This window comes from Belonocnema kinseyi, chromosome 2 (assembly GCF_010883055.1).
Source record: "Belonocnema kinseyi isolate 2016_QV_RU_SX_M_011 chromosome 2, B_treatae_v1, whole genome shotgun sequence".
NCBI lineage: Eukaryota > Metazoa > Arthropoda > Insecta > Hymenoptera > Cynipidae > Belonocnema > Belonocnema kinseyi.
Window position 1 is genome coordinate 87,458,115 of NC_046658.1, and position 17,287 is coordinate 87,475,401.

The 17,287-nt window shown below is 31.4% G+C and overlaps 1 protein-coding gene across 1 annotated transcript in view; it reads left to right on the forward strand.

The window, feature by feature from the left end:
- Positions 1-16,354, forward strand: part of LOC117182200 — a 19,733-nt gene extending 3,379 nt beyond the window's left edge. Inside the window, exon 2 of the mRNA XM_033375266.1 lies at positions 11,171-16,354. Coding sequence (XP_033231157.1) covers positions 11,171-11,464 — 294 coding nt within the window. The 3' untranslated portion in view covers positions 11,465-16,354. The remainder of the gene's footprint in view (positions 1-11,170) is intronic.
- The last annotated feature ends 933 nt before the right edge of the window (positions 16,355-17,287 follow it).

Sequence of the window (17,287 nt, forward strand, 5' to 3'; positions counted from 1 at the left end):
CAGTTTTATTGATGGTAAGATTTGCGTGTTTATTTTAGACATGCCTACATCCGAATTTAGAATAGGGTATACGCAATTTTTGGTTATCATTGTTAGTATGTAAATTAAAATAAAAGTGATGGTAGATGTACGTTGTATATACTATACATGTATTCATTAACCACATGTAATTTTCACAAGTGGACAAGGGTCATAAGAGAAAATTTTATTCTGGACATCCTCATTGAGTTGGGAGTAATAAATTATTTAAGACCTTTAAGTCATTGACTTGAAGGGGACCCTTTTTCCTTGAGTCTAAAATTATCCTATTCTTTTTAAAGAGTCCCTTCTTAATTTTCTACATTTAAAAATGATGAAAAAAAACTAATTTTAGAAATAAAGTTCCATTCGAACCTGGTAAATATACTTGCGGCTAAGCTGGCTTTCTTCACTTCATTTTAATCTTAAGTTTGAGATTTGTTTTTACGAATTTCGCGCTTGTTGAGTTACACTTCTGCCATTAACATTACATTTCATCATTATTCTATAGCTCATCACCTAAAAACTTCTTTGTTTTGAAATAATTGTAAGGGAGCAAACGTTTTCACAGTGATTTGTCAATTTTGGTCTTTCCTTCCTCTTCGATTGATTATTGCGTAGAGAAAATTTGCCGCACGCGACTCGTGGTTCGTTTTCAGTAGAATAGAATATTAACTGTGGTATTCGAGACTTGAAGAAAATAACGGCATGAACGTCACGCACTCTTTTCTTTCTGGAACTTGTTCATACGTGTACTTTACTGGCATGCTGGATTGCGCAAGAACCAGACGATTTTGCAACCGTTCGACGAACTCACTTTTTCCCCCCCAGTCCTTCCGACGTTCTCGATTGCCTACCTTGATGATTAAAAAAGTTGGACTATTGACCTGGCTCATCTCCCCGAATTTATAAGTATCATCACGAACGCTTGAAAGGCAGCATTGTCATGAGGGCCTGAGTCGAAAATGTTCGAAAACGAGAATATTGACTCAAAAAAATTGTACTTCATTATTCTTACAAAACGATTTTTGTTTGTAATCTCATTTTTTAAAGTCTTTTTTTCGTTTGCTTGTCCTAAGGACTTGTATTCGGTGTCTTTATAATTAGAAAAATGTCAACAATTTTTTGAAATTTTGGGAAATACTTCGAAATAAGTAAGCGCAGGTCTGCCCATTTAAGTTTTTATTTTGTTTAAATAGTGCAATTTTATTAATTTGGAATGTAACTGAGAATAGGGCTTTAGAGCTCCACCTAACATCGAATAAATAAAATAGCATTATTTAAACCAAATAAAAACGTAAGTGAGCCGTGCCCGTATATATTTTGAACCATTTCCCAAAATATTAGCAAAATTTATTAAGTTTTTTTGATAATAAAGGCGCCGAATATAATAACATGTAATATAGTCACGTGACAAACGCAGTCGTATTAAGTTTTGGAGCGCAATAAGTAAATTTTCACCTTTTTTTTTCAAATTAAAAATTGATTTCCGTATCGCCGTTTAAAGTTTTTTCTTTATCACGTCTAAATGTGCGCCTCGGGCGAAAAAAAATCCCCTTCCATTTTCTCGAAACCTAATTAAGGAACTCAATACCTAACAATTAGATTCTTGCTTTTTTAAAAATTAATTATGGGATTTTTTATCACTGTCTAAATTTGAAGAATATTATTCGTCGAGGGGAAAAACTCCCCCCAATTTTCTCAAAATCAAATACTATTTTTTGAGAAAGTTTTTTTTATCGATACAGAGAATCAATAGCTAGAAATTAAAGTGTCTTTTTTTTTTTACTTGAAAATTACATTTTTTATTACCATCCAAGGTTGAAAAAACGTTTTTGTCGAGCAAAAAAAAATGTCCTCACTACATTTTCTGGGGACCTAATAATATTTTCCAATCAAACTTTTCAGAGTTCAATTTTTCAAATTTTTGAAATAATATTTAGATTGTATGAGTTTGAGATTCGAAATTTAAATACAATAATAATTAAATTTTTTTAATTAAAATTTAAAAAAGTTTTACTTTCAAAATTTGAGTTTGAAATTTTAAGGACTGCTTAAAATTTGGATTTGATCAAACATTTAGATGTTAAAATTTTTTGATATTAGTTAGTCGTATATGGAAAATTTCGTAATACTAAACAATGCGAAGTTTATATTCAGATTCAGAAAGCAATTTCTAAGGGCTTTCATTTGTAATTGTTCGATTTTGAAAAGCAAACTATGGTGTACATTTAAAAATTCGTTCAAACTTTTCAGTTTGGCATCATCCAATCTGGGGAATGATTTTGTTGGCTTCCCCACTGATTATTATTAATTATGAAATTTTGCATTTTAAATGTTTAGTACTGTTCAAGATATTTTTTAATTTTTAAAAATTTAATGTTTTAAATTTCAACGCTTTATATACAAAATTTGATTGATGAAGTTTTCATATAGAAAATTTGTTAGCCTCAAACTCATTCAGTTCTAAATTCTTAATTACCTAATAGTTATAAATGCTAATTGTATTATACAACTGCAAAATTTTCTTGAACATTACTGTATTTATTTTCAAGATTTTTTTCTAAGAAGATAATCTAGATTTCTTTTGGAAATTATTTATTTCTATCATTTTTATAATAAAAATAATTTTATTACGTTCAGCCTCTTTTTTTCAAGTAATTAAATTTAAATGATTGGGCGAAGTGAGCCACTGAATCAGATTAGTAATCACCACGAAAACAGTAAAATTTTCTGATGCGAAACTATTTATTTTATCCAAATATAGATTTTTAAATTTGAAGCTTAAGTTTCTCCTAAATTAAGAAAAATCTAGAATGTCAATGTAATTTCACAATCATCTGACGTAAATTTCGTTAAGCTACGACAAAGATGACGTGTCTAATTTCTGGGAATGGTAGTCTCTTGAATAAATTGAATTTCTTCATTCTAACGTGCAATCGTATATTAATGATAAAATTTCTTTTTAAAACGGTAAACTAAATATTCCAACAATGCAGCATCTTTGTAGGCGCCTTTGTTTGTGAGATAAGAAAACGTGTTTGCAAAATCGTCACTCACTTTTCAAAATATTTGACAGAGAGTGAATTCCAAAGATATCGAGTGTGTGCATTCTTGTGACGATGGTCCGTAACAAAAAAAAATGTTGACCACGTGCCTTTTATTGAAAGCTTCGCTGACGCAATTTTCGCGACTGATTTAGCGGCCTTTACATCGACGCGATACGCGGACCGGAGAAATCGACAAAAACCGAAGGGACTTGTGGCGAGATAGGCATTCTTTCAATCAGTGGTTCTCACTCTAAAGTTTTCTTAATATTTCCGGAAATTTGATTTTTTTATTTAATCATCTAACTCTACACTTAGAGCAATTTTAACAATTATACATTATATTTTTAATGCGGGCAATTTCCGGGAGCCTCGTAGGAGAGGTGGTATAATTTAAAAGGTCCGCGAAATTATTTTAAATGGATTATGCAGAATGTACTCCTGACTTTGAACGTATGAGATGCTTTTGCGAATTCATGGTCGTTCTCTTGATATTTTTAATTAAAAATTTCTTTAAGTCATGCTGTATCTCTTAAAATTATCGTAATTTAAAATCAAATATTTAATTGATCATTTTGGTAAAAAAAAGCATATTATACAAATCGATTTTTCTGTACTTTTATTGATATTTTGCAGGTATGTTTTTAGAATTAATTAGGTTATGATAAAACACCTAAAACATATTTTGCTCATTTCTGCATTTACCATATAGTGTTATGTAAAAAAACCAGCAAGTTCTGCGAGAAAATTTCTTTAAATCAAATTGTAGCATACACTTAGTTAACATCTTTTTTCATTTAGCTAAAGTATCTATTGAGGGAAAACATTTGTTTAATACTTTTCTCGTATTCTGAATACGTTATGCTGGTTGTAAAAAATAAAAAATTCGTAAAATATTGTTAAATCGTATTTTAATAAGTTTCATTAGAGTCGTTAGATTATTGCGTGAAAAAAATCGATTGGTTCAATAAAATTTGGTATCAAAACTCATTTTTTACGTAAACAAATGGTCAGATGCAATGTGGAAAAGAAGTTTTATGCTTGTTAACATAATCTAATTAATTCTGAAAACGACGCTGCAAAACATGTTTGAAAGTTTCCTAAGAATCAATTTTTATAATGCAATCTTTGCGTTTGTTGAAAAATTAACAGACCAAAAATTGATGACCAATAACATCTGATAGTTAAAAAAAATTTTTTCTAAAATTTCGATCGTTTTAGAAGGTACAACATATGTTAAAAATATTTAGTTAACAATATCTAGAGAATAACCACGAATTCGCGAAAGCACCTCGTACTGTCGGATTCGGGAGATAATTCTGCATATTATTAATAAAAAAAATATCGAGAACCTATTTTTGCGAACCAAAAGGTTTCTGGCTCCAAAGCAAGAGTCTCAGCGCGCGGTTAGATCAGGTGGTAGAGTTTCGATTTTGTAACCACATAGATCCAGGTCAATTCCTGCTGTCGATTTTTTTTATTGCAATTGTCTATTAATTTATTTAAACGAAGCCATAATTTTCATTTTTCATCATACAATTGAACAATTAATTTTTTCTTATTATTTTCATATGAGATAAGAACTAATGCTGTTAAACGATAGAATAAAAATAAATTTTTCAATATAAAAAGAAGTAAATTAAAATTTTTTTTTATGTTTAGTTCAATTGTTAACATATTCAATTATGAAATCATTCCTTTATGAAAAATATTTTTGATATAAAAGTAAAATTTTCGACGAGTAAATAAAAATTGAACGTTTATTAATTTTAAACGACTTAAATTAAAATAATTTCACTTCCGATTTAAAAAGGTATTCTGTTAAAAAAATTAATCGTTCAATTTTTAATTTTTCTAACTCAGGATTGCTCAAAATTATATAAATTCTAAAATTTACACATGTATTGATTCATTCTTCAGTGCAGCAAATCCAACTTTAAGAGCTCGAATTTAATTTTAAAAGTTTTGAATTCAAAAGAGTTCTTCTTAGAGTGATTTAATTTGCAATCGAGTTTTATTGCTTGAAATGAAAAAAAAATCCAAATTTAAAAGCACCTATTTTATAATTTTACTGACTGTGAAGAATTGGTTCGTACCGGCAAATGACCGTTAATTTTTTTCCTTGATTAAAACGGCTCCGCTGCATTTTCCACCATTATTATAGTATTCTTATTTTAAAATTAGGTTATTTAAGGATATTTTTAAACAAAAAATGGAATCAGGGATTCTTTTCACATGAAAAAAGTGCTTAAAAATGAATATTCTAGCTTGATTTACATACTTTCAATAATTAATTCCTGTAAAATAAACATTGGAAAAAATTCTGGCAGCAGGAATCGAGCCCGGACTTTCAGGTTATCAAGTCGGAGCGCCAACACCTGATATAAATAACCATGAGTTAAAAGACCTGCATCGCGGTCCATGTAAGCTGCGTGGATTTTTTAAAGACTTTTTTTCGAGAATTTTTGAAAATCGCATCTTATCATTATAGCATATTAAAAGTTTTGAAGGGTTCCCCTTGTAAGTTAAGAACCTTTAGATTGTTTCAAGAAAGACTTGAGAGAGTTGCTTCCAGAATAATCGGAATTTTATCGTAAAATCTGCTTATTTCTTAAATTAGAAACACGATTGATAAATTTCGTCATGAAAAGTAAATTCTGATGATTTGCTAAGTTGAGAACCGCCGGAGAACCCCGGCCTTGCCTCCAGCGTCAGATGTATAAAAGGAGGGAAGTGTTACTGACACACGGATATAGTCTAATCGTGGCGGCCGAGCGCGATTATGACAGTAGAAGCACGTGGTTTGTACATTCACCACAGATGCTTCGAATCACATGGGGATTTCCTCACCATTATCACGATCACGAGTCTCGAATCCTTCAACGATCATTTCCCTGTTGAAAGAAAAACCGTTAGCAAAAAATGTTCCCGAAACTATTGGCAAAAATTCTGGATGGATCCCATCCCTGACTCGTAAAAGAGAGCTCTCGCTGATTTTATTTATAACTTACAAACACAATTACTTGTAAAAAGAAATTTTACTCAAATATTTTTAATGGAAATTTTCTTCTGATTTTAAAATTGATTAATGTCTTCTGTTTCTTTCCTGATTTGCAGATTCAAACGAAATTTCCTGTTGGTTTAAAAATTCTATCGAATTTTTCGTATATGTAGTTTTTGCTAGGGAACAAAAATAAAAAATTCAAATACAAAATTTCTTGTCTAATTTAGAATTTTTGGAAAATGCCCAAAAAATATTTTGTTATCGATTGTCATATGCACGCATTTGGAAAAAAGTTGAATATGTCAAACTGCAAATTTTTCAGCTTAAACCATAGAAACACGTTATGATTTTGATTTTTACGGAACAAATTTTTGCGTACTTTAAGAATTTTAGATTTTCATGTCGATTTTTAAACATTTTACACACTGAAAAAATGTTTTTCCATTGAGAAAAAATAATAACCTGTTTCTTTGGTTTAAGCTAAAGAAATTCAGGTCTCGCATTTTCAACTTTTACCAAAAAAAAGTGCATTTAGCTCAATCCAAACAAAATCATTTTTTAGCACACTTTGAAAAATTCTAATATATAGTAAACACTTATTTTTTTATTATCATAATTTTTAAACTAATAGTAAAATTTGGGTTGTATTTTTAAATAAAAAAGAGCAGAGAAGATGTTAGACATTTCAAACTTTTTTAAACAGATATTTTCGGATTTCAACCCACCATTTTTTTTGCGTGGCTTAAATGATTCATGTACATATTTCTAGCATTTTGACTTCGCCCATTTCCACACTTCAAGTCCGAGGATCTCTCATCAACAAAACATGTTGTTTTTTTAGTGGGAATTAAATGACACGTGCTTTTCCAATTTGAGAAAAACCATGAATTTATGAGCATTTTAGTTTTGACGCCTAGTTAAAAAAAACACCGTCCTCTTTCGAAATCTATCGGAAAGTTTGAAAAAAGATCAAAATTAACAAAGTGCTGACGATATTTATGTTTGTTTTTTTGTGAGAATCGAATTTTTATTGTTTTCAAATAAATCGTGATCATATTGTTAATTTCAAACTTTAAAAAAATATCCAATAGATTTCGAGAGAGTACAGCAAACTCACCAGGATTTGAAAAGAAAATTGGAATGTGTATATGTATTAGAACAAAAACTATAGAATGAAACAAAATTATGTTTAATTCAAAATTCAAATACTCGTAACTTGGTAAACATTTTTTTCATCTAAAAAATAACATATTTCGTCGCTGATAGATTCTGCGACTTAAAGTGTAGAAGCTGCCTGACTTAAAATGTATTCGATCTATAGATTAGAAGTAGTTAGCCACTTTTTTAAAATTCAAATTTAGATAACTATGAGAAAAGAATGGTGCATTCTCTCAATTTTAGCAATGGTTCAATAAACTAAATCAGTAAGGATTTTCACTGCCCACCAGTGATATTTCACTGATAGTCAGTCAAAATTTGAACTGATTTAATTTTGTGACTCGTTTCTAGCTATAAATAAGTGAAACTCTCTTATAATGTATACTCTCTCAATTTGAATAGGTGTTAGAATTTTCACTGATTAGCCAGTAAAATTTACTGAAATTCCGTTAAATTTACTGATAAATCACAATTGAAATTCTAATATCTGAAAACTTGGAACTTAAACTATTTATTTATAAATATTTGGAATCTCTTTTTGGCAACGGTTTCACTTTGGGGGTAATTTGCGTGTGATTGTAAAATATCATTCATGTTTGACCTGTACTTTCCCAAAAGTCAATATTTACGTATCTTACATTTTATGCACAATATCCACTTAAATTATCTACTGAATTAAGTTTGTTATGATACTGAACACATTTATTTCGGATTCTGCTCTAAATTTAAATGAGTGAAAACTGTATCACTAAATCAAATCCGTAAGAATTTTCACCGACTAAGTGAATTTCAACTGATTTATCAGTGAAATTTTTACTGATTCGATTCAATGACACATTTCTCATTGATTTCAAAGAGTAAATTATCATGAAATTACTAGTAAAATAGATTATTTTGTTTGTTTCTAGTAATTTGGAATGATTTAAGGAAATTCTAAATCCAAATTTTTTAAACTGCAGAGAAATTGATATTATGTATTTTATATATTGTATTTTTAATAATGATTTGTCCTTCACAAGTTTATGACCATGGCCATTAGTTTTACCAAAAGAAAATGCTAATTAATGTACATAAAAGTGTGAAGGTAAATTTGTGATTAATTAAAATGATTAATGATTAATGATACCTTATATGTCTTTGATTTTCTGCACCTTGAAGTATCTTTTTCACTGTACTGAAAAGTGAACTTGGATTTGTGAAATACGTTTTGAAATATGTAAATTGAGATATTTCGACTGTCTTTGGAATAATGTTTTTTAAATAGTATATAGCATAAAAGAAATCTTTAAAAGTCTGAAAGTTATTTTTAATTTTTAAATTTTAAACATTAAAAACTCGTTCTTTTTGAAGATGCAATATGCCGTTAAATATACAACACATGATGTGCGCAATATCTAATTTAGTTGGAACATATTTCTTCAGATAATCAAAATAACTTTCAGTACAGGTAAGAGGTATGACTTCATGAGATAATAGACCAATAATCACCAATGATTCGATAATTTCGTATAAATATTGACTCATCGATGACTCTGTTCTTTAATTCTGCTGCGCCAAGATTAGTCTCGTTTTATGACATATGTTCAGAATCAATGACATCCTTATCCTACTGTGAATGTCTGTTTCTCGTGATTAGCAATCAGCGCATTAGATCATTGTCAACATTTTTAATTCGCTATATTGCAATGTCTTTTTGAAAAATCGTATCTATATTTATTAATAAATTGCTATGAACAATCTTATTACTCTCTTGATATGCACTGAGAAAAGTGTTTGGTTCGGACAAAAAAAACTATTTGGTTGTTATACAGTCAAGAAAATATTTTTGTTGTCTCAACGAACCACTCTTCTTAGTGCAGTATTTTTTTCAATTTACGTAAAAGGATACGACTTAATTCACTGCATTTTACAAAATATCTTTTACTCAAATACTGAATTCATGTGATTAATTGGAAGAAGTGAACTGTATGACTGTAATCTAATATTTGACATTTTCTTAAAATAAATTACATCTGTTCTGCCGTGAAAAAGAAGAAAGGGGTTTCAACATGTCCAACATTTGGGATTTATCACCTGATTCGCAAATTCTTTCTATTTAAATGTATTGAAAATAAATGCGAATCTGAGGGCTACAACCCAAAATGTAGTTATCGTTTTCTCTTTTTTTTTTGCACGGCATTGTTGTAAATCAGAGAATCCAATTTTTTCTAATATGCAACCAGAATAGTATAGTTTTTCAAATGAAAGTCACCAAATGTTTTATTATATTTTTATCTATGGAACGTTTCTTGTACTTAATTATCATCACTTTGTAAACATTTGCAAATGTTTGAAGAGATATTTGTTTATATTTTTTTAAATGAAGATGTCAGTATTGACTTTTCAAATACGTTTTCATGTCCTAAAATATCAGTATATAAGATAACTTTATGACTGTGTGAGGCTGGTTATGCGGTTAAAGTGCATCAGCAAATAGGAAGCTGAAGAGTATATAAAGAGGGATGTAGAGGAAGGAAGGGATTTTATATTTCATGGTCGTTAAATAAATGATCAAGGAAATTCAATTTTGCTCTGCTTCAGATGCACGTTAATAGTTACTAAGCTGCTTTTTGGATTAATTCCACGAACCGCATGAGAAACCCTTAAACGATCAAATAAATCTTTAAATATTGCTACATTCGTAATATTGTTGCAATTTTAGTAATTGATTAATACATAATTACTTTTGAAAAAGCAGTAGTTATTCGAAAGTACTTTGCGATTGCAGTAATATTGCGAATATTTGTGTCAGAAAATTATGTTGAAAATATTTTTTTTCTGAAATTGTTCTTATTAAGCGATGCACTCAAAAAAAAATGTTTCTTGGATATACGTAAAATTTTGGTTTATTTAGTCAAACAAATATTGCATATACCAAAAGATTTGTTTAGAACAACCAAAGCCTTTTTTTGGTTCAACCAGATGTTTTGTTTCCATATTATTAAGCATATGTTATGGTTGAGCCGACAAAAATTTTGGCTGATTTCACCAAATAATTCTCTGAGTGTATTAAGTCATACTTTATTAGCTTTTTAGTAAAATTCTGAAGATAATTAGGATCATTTATTTTTGATTTATTTATTACAGTATATACATTTTTTAAGTTAAATTCAAAGGGTTTCTTTGAAAGTTCCCTATTCAAGCTTTAAATTGAGTGCTGACTACATGAAAAGTATTTCGATTGCAAAATATATTTGATATTTGTGTTTTTTATTTTTGCTCATTGATTATAAACAAGCAAAGGCGCATATGAAATCACCCTAATTTCTAAAATTGACACCGATTTATGCATGAAAACTGAATAATCTTCTATTCTAATGTGTTTCCTACTTTTTAAAACGACCATACTGCGAATTGACTTATTCTCTCCATAATTTTAGCGTAGAGTTTCTTTCATAATAAAATAAAAGTAATAAACTACAAACATCAAATATAATTCGTTTTTCAATAGAAATATTTATCATAAAATACTAGTCAAAGGGAAATAAACTGTAGCTGCATTTGCAAATGCAGACATGAGAATGACAACTGGATAAGCACCATTTGTATTTGACTCTTCAATCGTATTATTTTATTTGTTATTGAGGCGCCACAACGCTAAATGATTCTTATCAAGTTGTCAGTCTCATGTCATCAAATATTGTTGATGAAGCTGAATTTTGTTCCGTGCAGCACAGCTTGGAGGTTGTGAGCATGTTCATATCATTTCAGTTTCTGAGGAGAATCGAACCGAAGCAAAGTGTCCTCGTGCTCGATTTTTCTAAAAGTGCGGAGGTCTGTTTTCTCAGATCTTTGTGACTCATCGTGCGAATCATCTCGTTCCGTCAGGACTCTCATGTCATGTCAGGAAGAGCAAAGACGCCAACGTGCCGCTGAAGGAAAATGTTCTTATTGCGTGTTTCAGGTGTCCGAGTGTTCCAAATCGGAAGGACCTTCACTCTCGACCTCGCCAGGTTCCGATTTCTTGACATCACCAGCTCACCGCTCGGTACCACTTACCTCAAGGCATTTCTCAAGAACGTCTTCACGAGCCTCTCAAAGTTCCCTCCAGAGCCCAATCAAGAGCACCGGTTCCTCGCCCCCGAAGACTGGCAGCTCTAATTCTCTAAACAAGTTTCACAATCGGCTAGTGGACAAGCTAAAGCGGTCCTTGAAGAAAGCGGACGACGGTGCGGATGACCAGAGGAACCTCTCGTGAGGCAATCCAGTGGTTTCGTACCGGCCGCCCCTGACCGGCTCGAAGCCGATCGAGATTCGCCGTATTTCGGCACCACCTTCCGTTTCCGGAACTAGTAGCGTCAAGGTTGCACGCTCTTGTCCGGAACCGCCAGCCTGGTAGAGGAGTCGCTCATCCGAACGAGAGTCACCAGCGGATTCTCAGAGATAGCCAAAACGCTTCTTCTTTCGCCTCCATTCCCAAAAGCGTCCTTCGAGCCGGCTTGGCCTTTAATATTTTGACTTTCACCTTATTCATCCATACGAGCCTGAAGGTCATCCATGAGATCCAGAAAGTGAGCAGGAAAGAGAAAGAAAGAGATAGATAGATAGAAAGAAAGAAAGAGCAGATGAGATCCCGATGACAACAATCAGATTCAGGAAATGATCAGGGATAGTGAAGGTCCCAAATTGATTCAGAGGTCAATCATGAGATAATTCAAAGATCCAGAAACACAATTTTTGATGTATAATGTTGATCTAGATAGGTAGGCCTGGATGGGATCTTCAAACCCAGACGATATTCACCAACTATCGGAGAAAAAGTACTTGGAGCAGATAAAGGTGGAGGATATTTTTGAAGGAATACAATTTCTTTGAAAGAGTTTTTTTGAGAGCGTAATTCTGGATTATAGGAGGATTCTTTACCGGACAATTACTTTCTTGTGCATCCTTTTTCTACATTAGTGTGTTCTATTTCAATCCCAGCATCGAATGATCAACGATCAACACCATAGCGACGAATGATTGGTTTCCATTCTTTGTTTAAACACTCTACTTGACCAGCCTGCCTTGGGTTTGTAAATCCGCAGACTTTCCGTTATTCAGAAAACGAGAAACAAGGGGAGAGTGGAGATTTTAATAGATTTTCCCCGTTTCTTCACTGGAATGAAGACTATTGGGAAATCTGCTTAAGAGAATGAGTGTTTTGATGTCTCGTTCGTCTTGATATATAGCTTCATGCTCTTTCCTTGATTCTCGTTTTCGAGAGCGATTTTAATACTAAAATCATTACCAACTAAGTCTACACAATATCAGAGTTCTAAAGAGCTCACTTGGGCTCAAAACATCAAACATTTATCATTCGTGATCAGAGCGATGTTGAAAATTCAGTTTGACAACTATATATATTTGTCCCAAAATCAAAGAAAATTTTCTCGTAAAAATTATCAAAAATCATCGGTTAAACACTCTTTGGAATAGAAGCGATGACTGAATTTAATGCATACTTCGATCGCATTTCGAATCTCGATTGCTCTATATGGCAAAACGTCTTCTACACTTTCATCTCGAGATTCTTGTTTGGAGACTATAAATAATACCAATGCGAGGTTCGCTTTAAGATTAAAGAATGGGATGTGCGGAGAGCAGAAATGTCCAATATTATCCATTTTGGGTGAAAGGGAAAAGGCCTCTGTAGCGTTATCCCCACCATGGTTCCCTTTGCACTCGAGGCGTAGTTGGGACTAGGAGTGGGGATAAATGGGGCGGATCCTAAAGCCCTCGGGTGTTAATTTGGGTATTTCTGTGTGAAGGTAGCCAAGAAAAGGCAGATATTTAATTATTCTGTGACTAGTAAAAGGCATATCTTGTTTCAAGATTGAGTTGAGGCGATTCCGGTTGACTCACGGAATATTAATAATTATTTTGCGCCACCGGATGTCGCTTACCTTTTGATTTTTTTAGCTTTTAAGAAAGACAATGAATGAGAGGGGGGGGGGGAGTGAGAGAAAGAGAAAGCAGTAGGTGCTAATCGATAAAGCACAGAGCGGTGTCTAACGAAAGCCTATAAGGAAAGACTTATATTTATTGTAAAGATGATCGCAGGATTCTTCGTACTTACTCGTTACTTATCCTGTTCATCAGAAAAAAATTCGTGCCAGGCGATCATGAATTGGCAACTTGATACTAAACTTAAAACGATACTGAAATTATTGAAAATAATTTCGAAACACGTACTTTTATCACGTACAGTATTAGCAGAGGAGTATATTTTGATACGAAATTCTATATTTAGTTCGAGTCTAATTAGCTTTATCAATACTCAAAGTGAAAAATTGAATTCAAGTGAAATTAGTCATATGTATTAGAATAAAGATAAAGGGCGATTGGAAGATCGTTTTGGCGCGGATTCTTTTTTTCCAATTTTCATCTAGTTTAACTAAGTAAAACTAAATTTTTTTTAAATCTGCTCACTATCCAAATAGGCGGTGCCATCGTACTAGACATTTTGAACTGGGGATTCTCGTATAAATAAAAAATAATAATGCAATTTTGTTAAAAGTGTACATTCTTCTGGAAATTTACTATCTACTTTCAGTATTGGCATTAGTTATTTAAAAAGAGAATCCTCGGTTTGGAAAGTAAGGTCACGTTCACGTCCTTTTAGTTTAGGATAAAAAGATAGATACTCTCCAATGTTTTCTATATGTTATTGTGGCTGGGCTGCAAGAAACCCCATGAAAATGCAACAATTTTCTTTTTAAATCCAGGCACATTCGAATGTTAGAAGCTTCTTTTTTTCAAATTTAAATTGTCGATAATTTTTTGAAATTTGACGAAAGGAAAAGAAACGATAACGATGCCGCGTGTAACTCTGTGATACCGTAAGCTAAGATAGAATTATTTCTGCAATGGTTATAGTCAAGAGAGATAAACATATATTTGCAAAACACCGAGCGAAAGCTGAAATACAGCTAATCAGATTCATATCTCTGGCATTGTTCGTTTGAATGCTTGCGGTGTTTAAAAGTCTCAGTGACTTCTAGAGAAAGTGTACGTGGATCCGTTGAAAATTTTGAGAAACTTTTGAGATGAAGTCATTTATCTTAAATTGTATTCGCTATATTCGTTCGGCGTTCGGCATGAACAACGAAAGGGTTCCTTCTGACGTAAGATTAATGATAGTGATAATAGAATCACGTATTGCCAGCAAGGATTTGCATTTTTGAGAGGGTGCGAGCGATGTACATATTTTCAAAAATTGTTGCTTACTTTAGTCAAATCAAACTATTAATATCAAATTATAATTAAATATGATGCAAAATCTCTTTGGTATAGTGCGAAATTATCAACCTTTCAAGTTCGGAATATTGTTCAATACATAAACACTAATTATTTATTTAAAAAAATGTATCAAGTGGATTGATTGAAGTAAGAAATGATTTTTGGGGTTTAGGAGAGAGAAAACATCGGATTGAAAAATGGCGCGTGGACGTGTCGTGGTATATCGAAGATAATTTCCAAGTTGCCGCTTTTAAGACTGCTTTAAACGAAAAAAAATGATTATTCTAGCCAATTGGATGTATAGGAAACGTGGTGCTGGACGAGATTTGTGGACCGACAATAATTGTTGGAAGATAAAAAAAATAGTTTCTTCGTACATTATGAAGTAGATATGTCTTTCCCCCGATAACGAGAAATTTCATTTTTTAAATCAACATTTTCTTAATCCGAGAAATCATGGTTGATTTTAACGAATATTTTTTAATTTTAATAATTCTTTTTTTTAATTCTAAGCTAAAAATCGATCCCAGATCTCGTCGAAAAATTTGTACTGATTTGATTAAGCAGTGTTACTATAGTTAGTGAGAGATTGAAAAGATACAATCTATTTATTACCGACATCACTTGAGGACTGTCAAACAGAGGAGACCGGGTTACACTGTTGAAATTTATTTAAAGCGCGTACGTGAAGTTATTCGCATTTAATCCATTATATATCAGAAGCGCGACTTTGTCTTTGTGATTCTACATTAATTGTAATTTTAATTCAAGTACTATCTTCATTTTTCAAAGTAAAATTGACGTGCAATGGAGTATTACAAATTTATTTCAAATTGAATAACTTCACGTGCTTGATAATGTTATAATTTTATACAAATTTATATGCTCAGCACTTTGTGCTGTAAACGAAAAATTTCAGCAGAGTAGAGCAATTGTAAAATTTTTTCGAAAAACTCTTTTTTTGATTCAGAGTAGACTCTTCCGAAATTGAGCACAGTTTTCTAAAGTGAAAGATTCCCAGAGACGAAAAAATTGGTTTCAAGGTCTCCTCGAGAATTTTTTGTTCCAGAGTGGATTGCTCTAATTTATTCGAAAACTATTTTTTTCTATTACGATTCGTGATACCTCTCTCGGGTCATTTTGGGCTGAATTTTAGAGCCTGGCTGAGGAGAAACGAGAAGGCATTTCTACTTAACGATTGCATTTTTTGAGTATCATGAAAATAGAATATTTTTCTTTCCTATTTTTTTCATAGGTATTATTTTCTCGCCTTTATGCGTATAAAAGTTTATATATTGACCGCGGAGTTTTCTCCTCATCCATGGCAATTGAATATCACTGCCAAAAGCCCAGGAATATTCTAAAGTCGCCGAACTCAAAGCGATTCAGTGAAATTTCGAGTTCCGATGAACTTTTTCGACTTTTAATTCGTAGTTATTTATTTTTTGACGAATAGGATATTATTATAAAGCCCCGCTTTGCTCGTTTTTCTCGATTTATAATTTATACACTGTGCTTTGAAACGACAATCCGGCTTACCGCAAAATTAGTGATTTCCAAATTTCTGGAATATTTTAGTAGTTTTGATGATTGATTTTTGGAAAGGAAAATATTTTGTTCAAAATTATATATCGAGAGGGCGAGAAAAAGTGGGGTGCACATTCCATGCGTATAAGGTAGATTATTGTATAATAAAATAATCTGTTTAGCGTTTGATAAATAATCCCATGAGATATTATACGAGGATAATAAACGAATGATAATATACCTGCAGTTTTTGATGCTTGAAAATAGACGTCGGTTCATCACTATTATGTATCGTGATTTTTATGTCATGTTCAATAAATGAGTTATGGTCTTTACGTAATACCTGCCTATCATTATTCAGCTATACAGCTGATTTCCTTATTATCCTTCTCTTAGAACTTTAAGGATTTTTATTTCGCTTCTACGATTTCTATTGATTTCTTTAATGATATCTACTTGTATTTTTAATCTCATTAATTTTATTATTTAATATGAATTAAACTGCATTAGTTGTAGATTATTTAAACTGTAATCTCAAGACTAATTTTACTTGAAGTTGAATTTTTTTGTCATAAAATTGTTTGTCTTCTTTGAGAAAACGTTTGAATCACTTAAAAATATTTGTAAAGCAATAGAGTATGTAAATAAGTAGATAAATGTTTATAATTTTTTGAAACAAGTATCATTAATTCAGTTAAGAGGAAACTTGATGTATCTTTCTGGTTTTTATGGACAAGGCTTGTTGAAAAAATAGTCTCTTGATTATCTTATTATGTCTATCTAAACAGTAGCAATATATTTTTGTAGCATACGAATTCCGGTGTATACTGTGCATATTAAGGGAAATATTTAATAAACATGATAGATGTCAATTAAGTACTTGTGTCACATTTAGTCATAAAACTTATCATAGGCAATTTATTCAATCGCAATTATAGTATATTTAAAGTAAACATTAATATTTTACCAGCACTTATTTTAATATTTGGGACCAAATATGTATATTTTAATTCAAGAATAATTCAACCCGAAATCATTGTATTGGATTGTGAATTCTTTCTGTATGTCGAAATCGAAAGTGTAACGCTTTCTGTCTTAAAATGACAAAAACTGACATTTTAGAACGATTCTAATGCAAACGAAATTAAAATAATAAATAAAAATCTAAATTCGAACTTGTCTAATTTTCAAACAATTCACGTTGATAATTTTCGTGTTTGAAAAAGAAATATTTAATTTTATTTTAAAACTTTTAAAAGGGCAAAACAACATT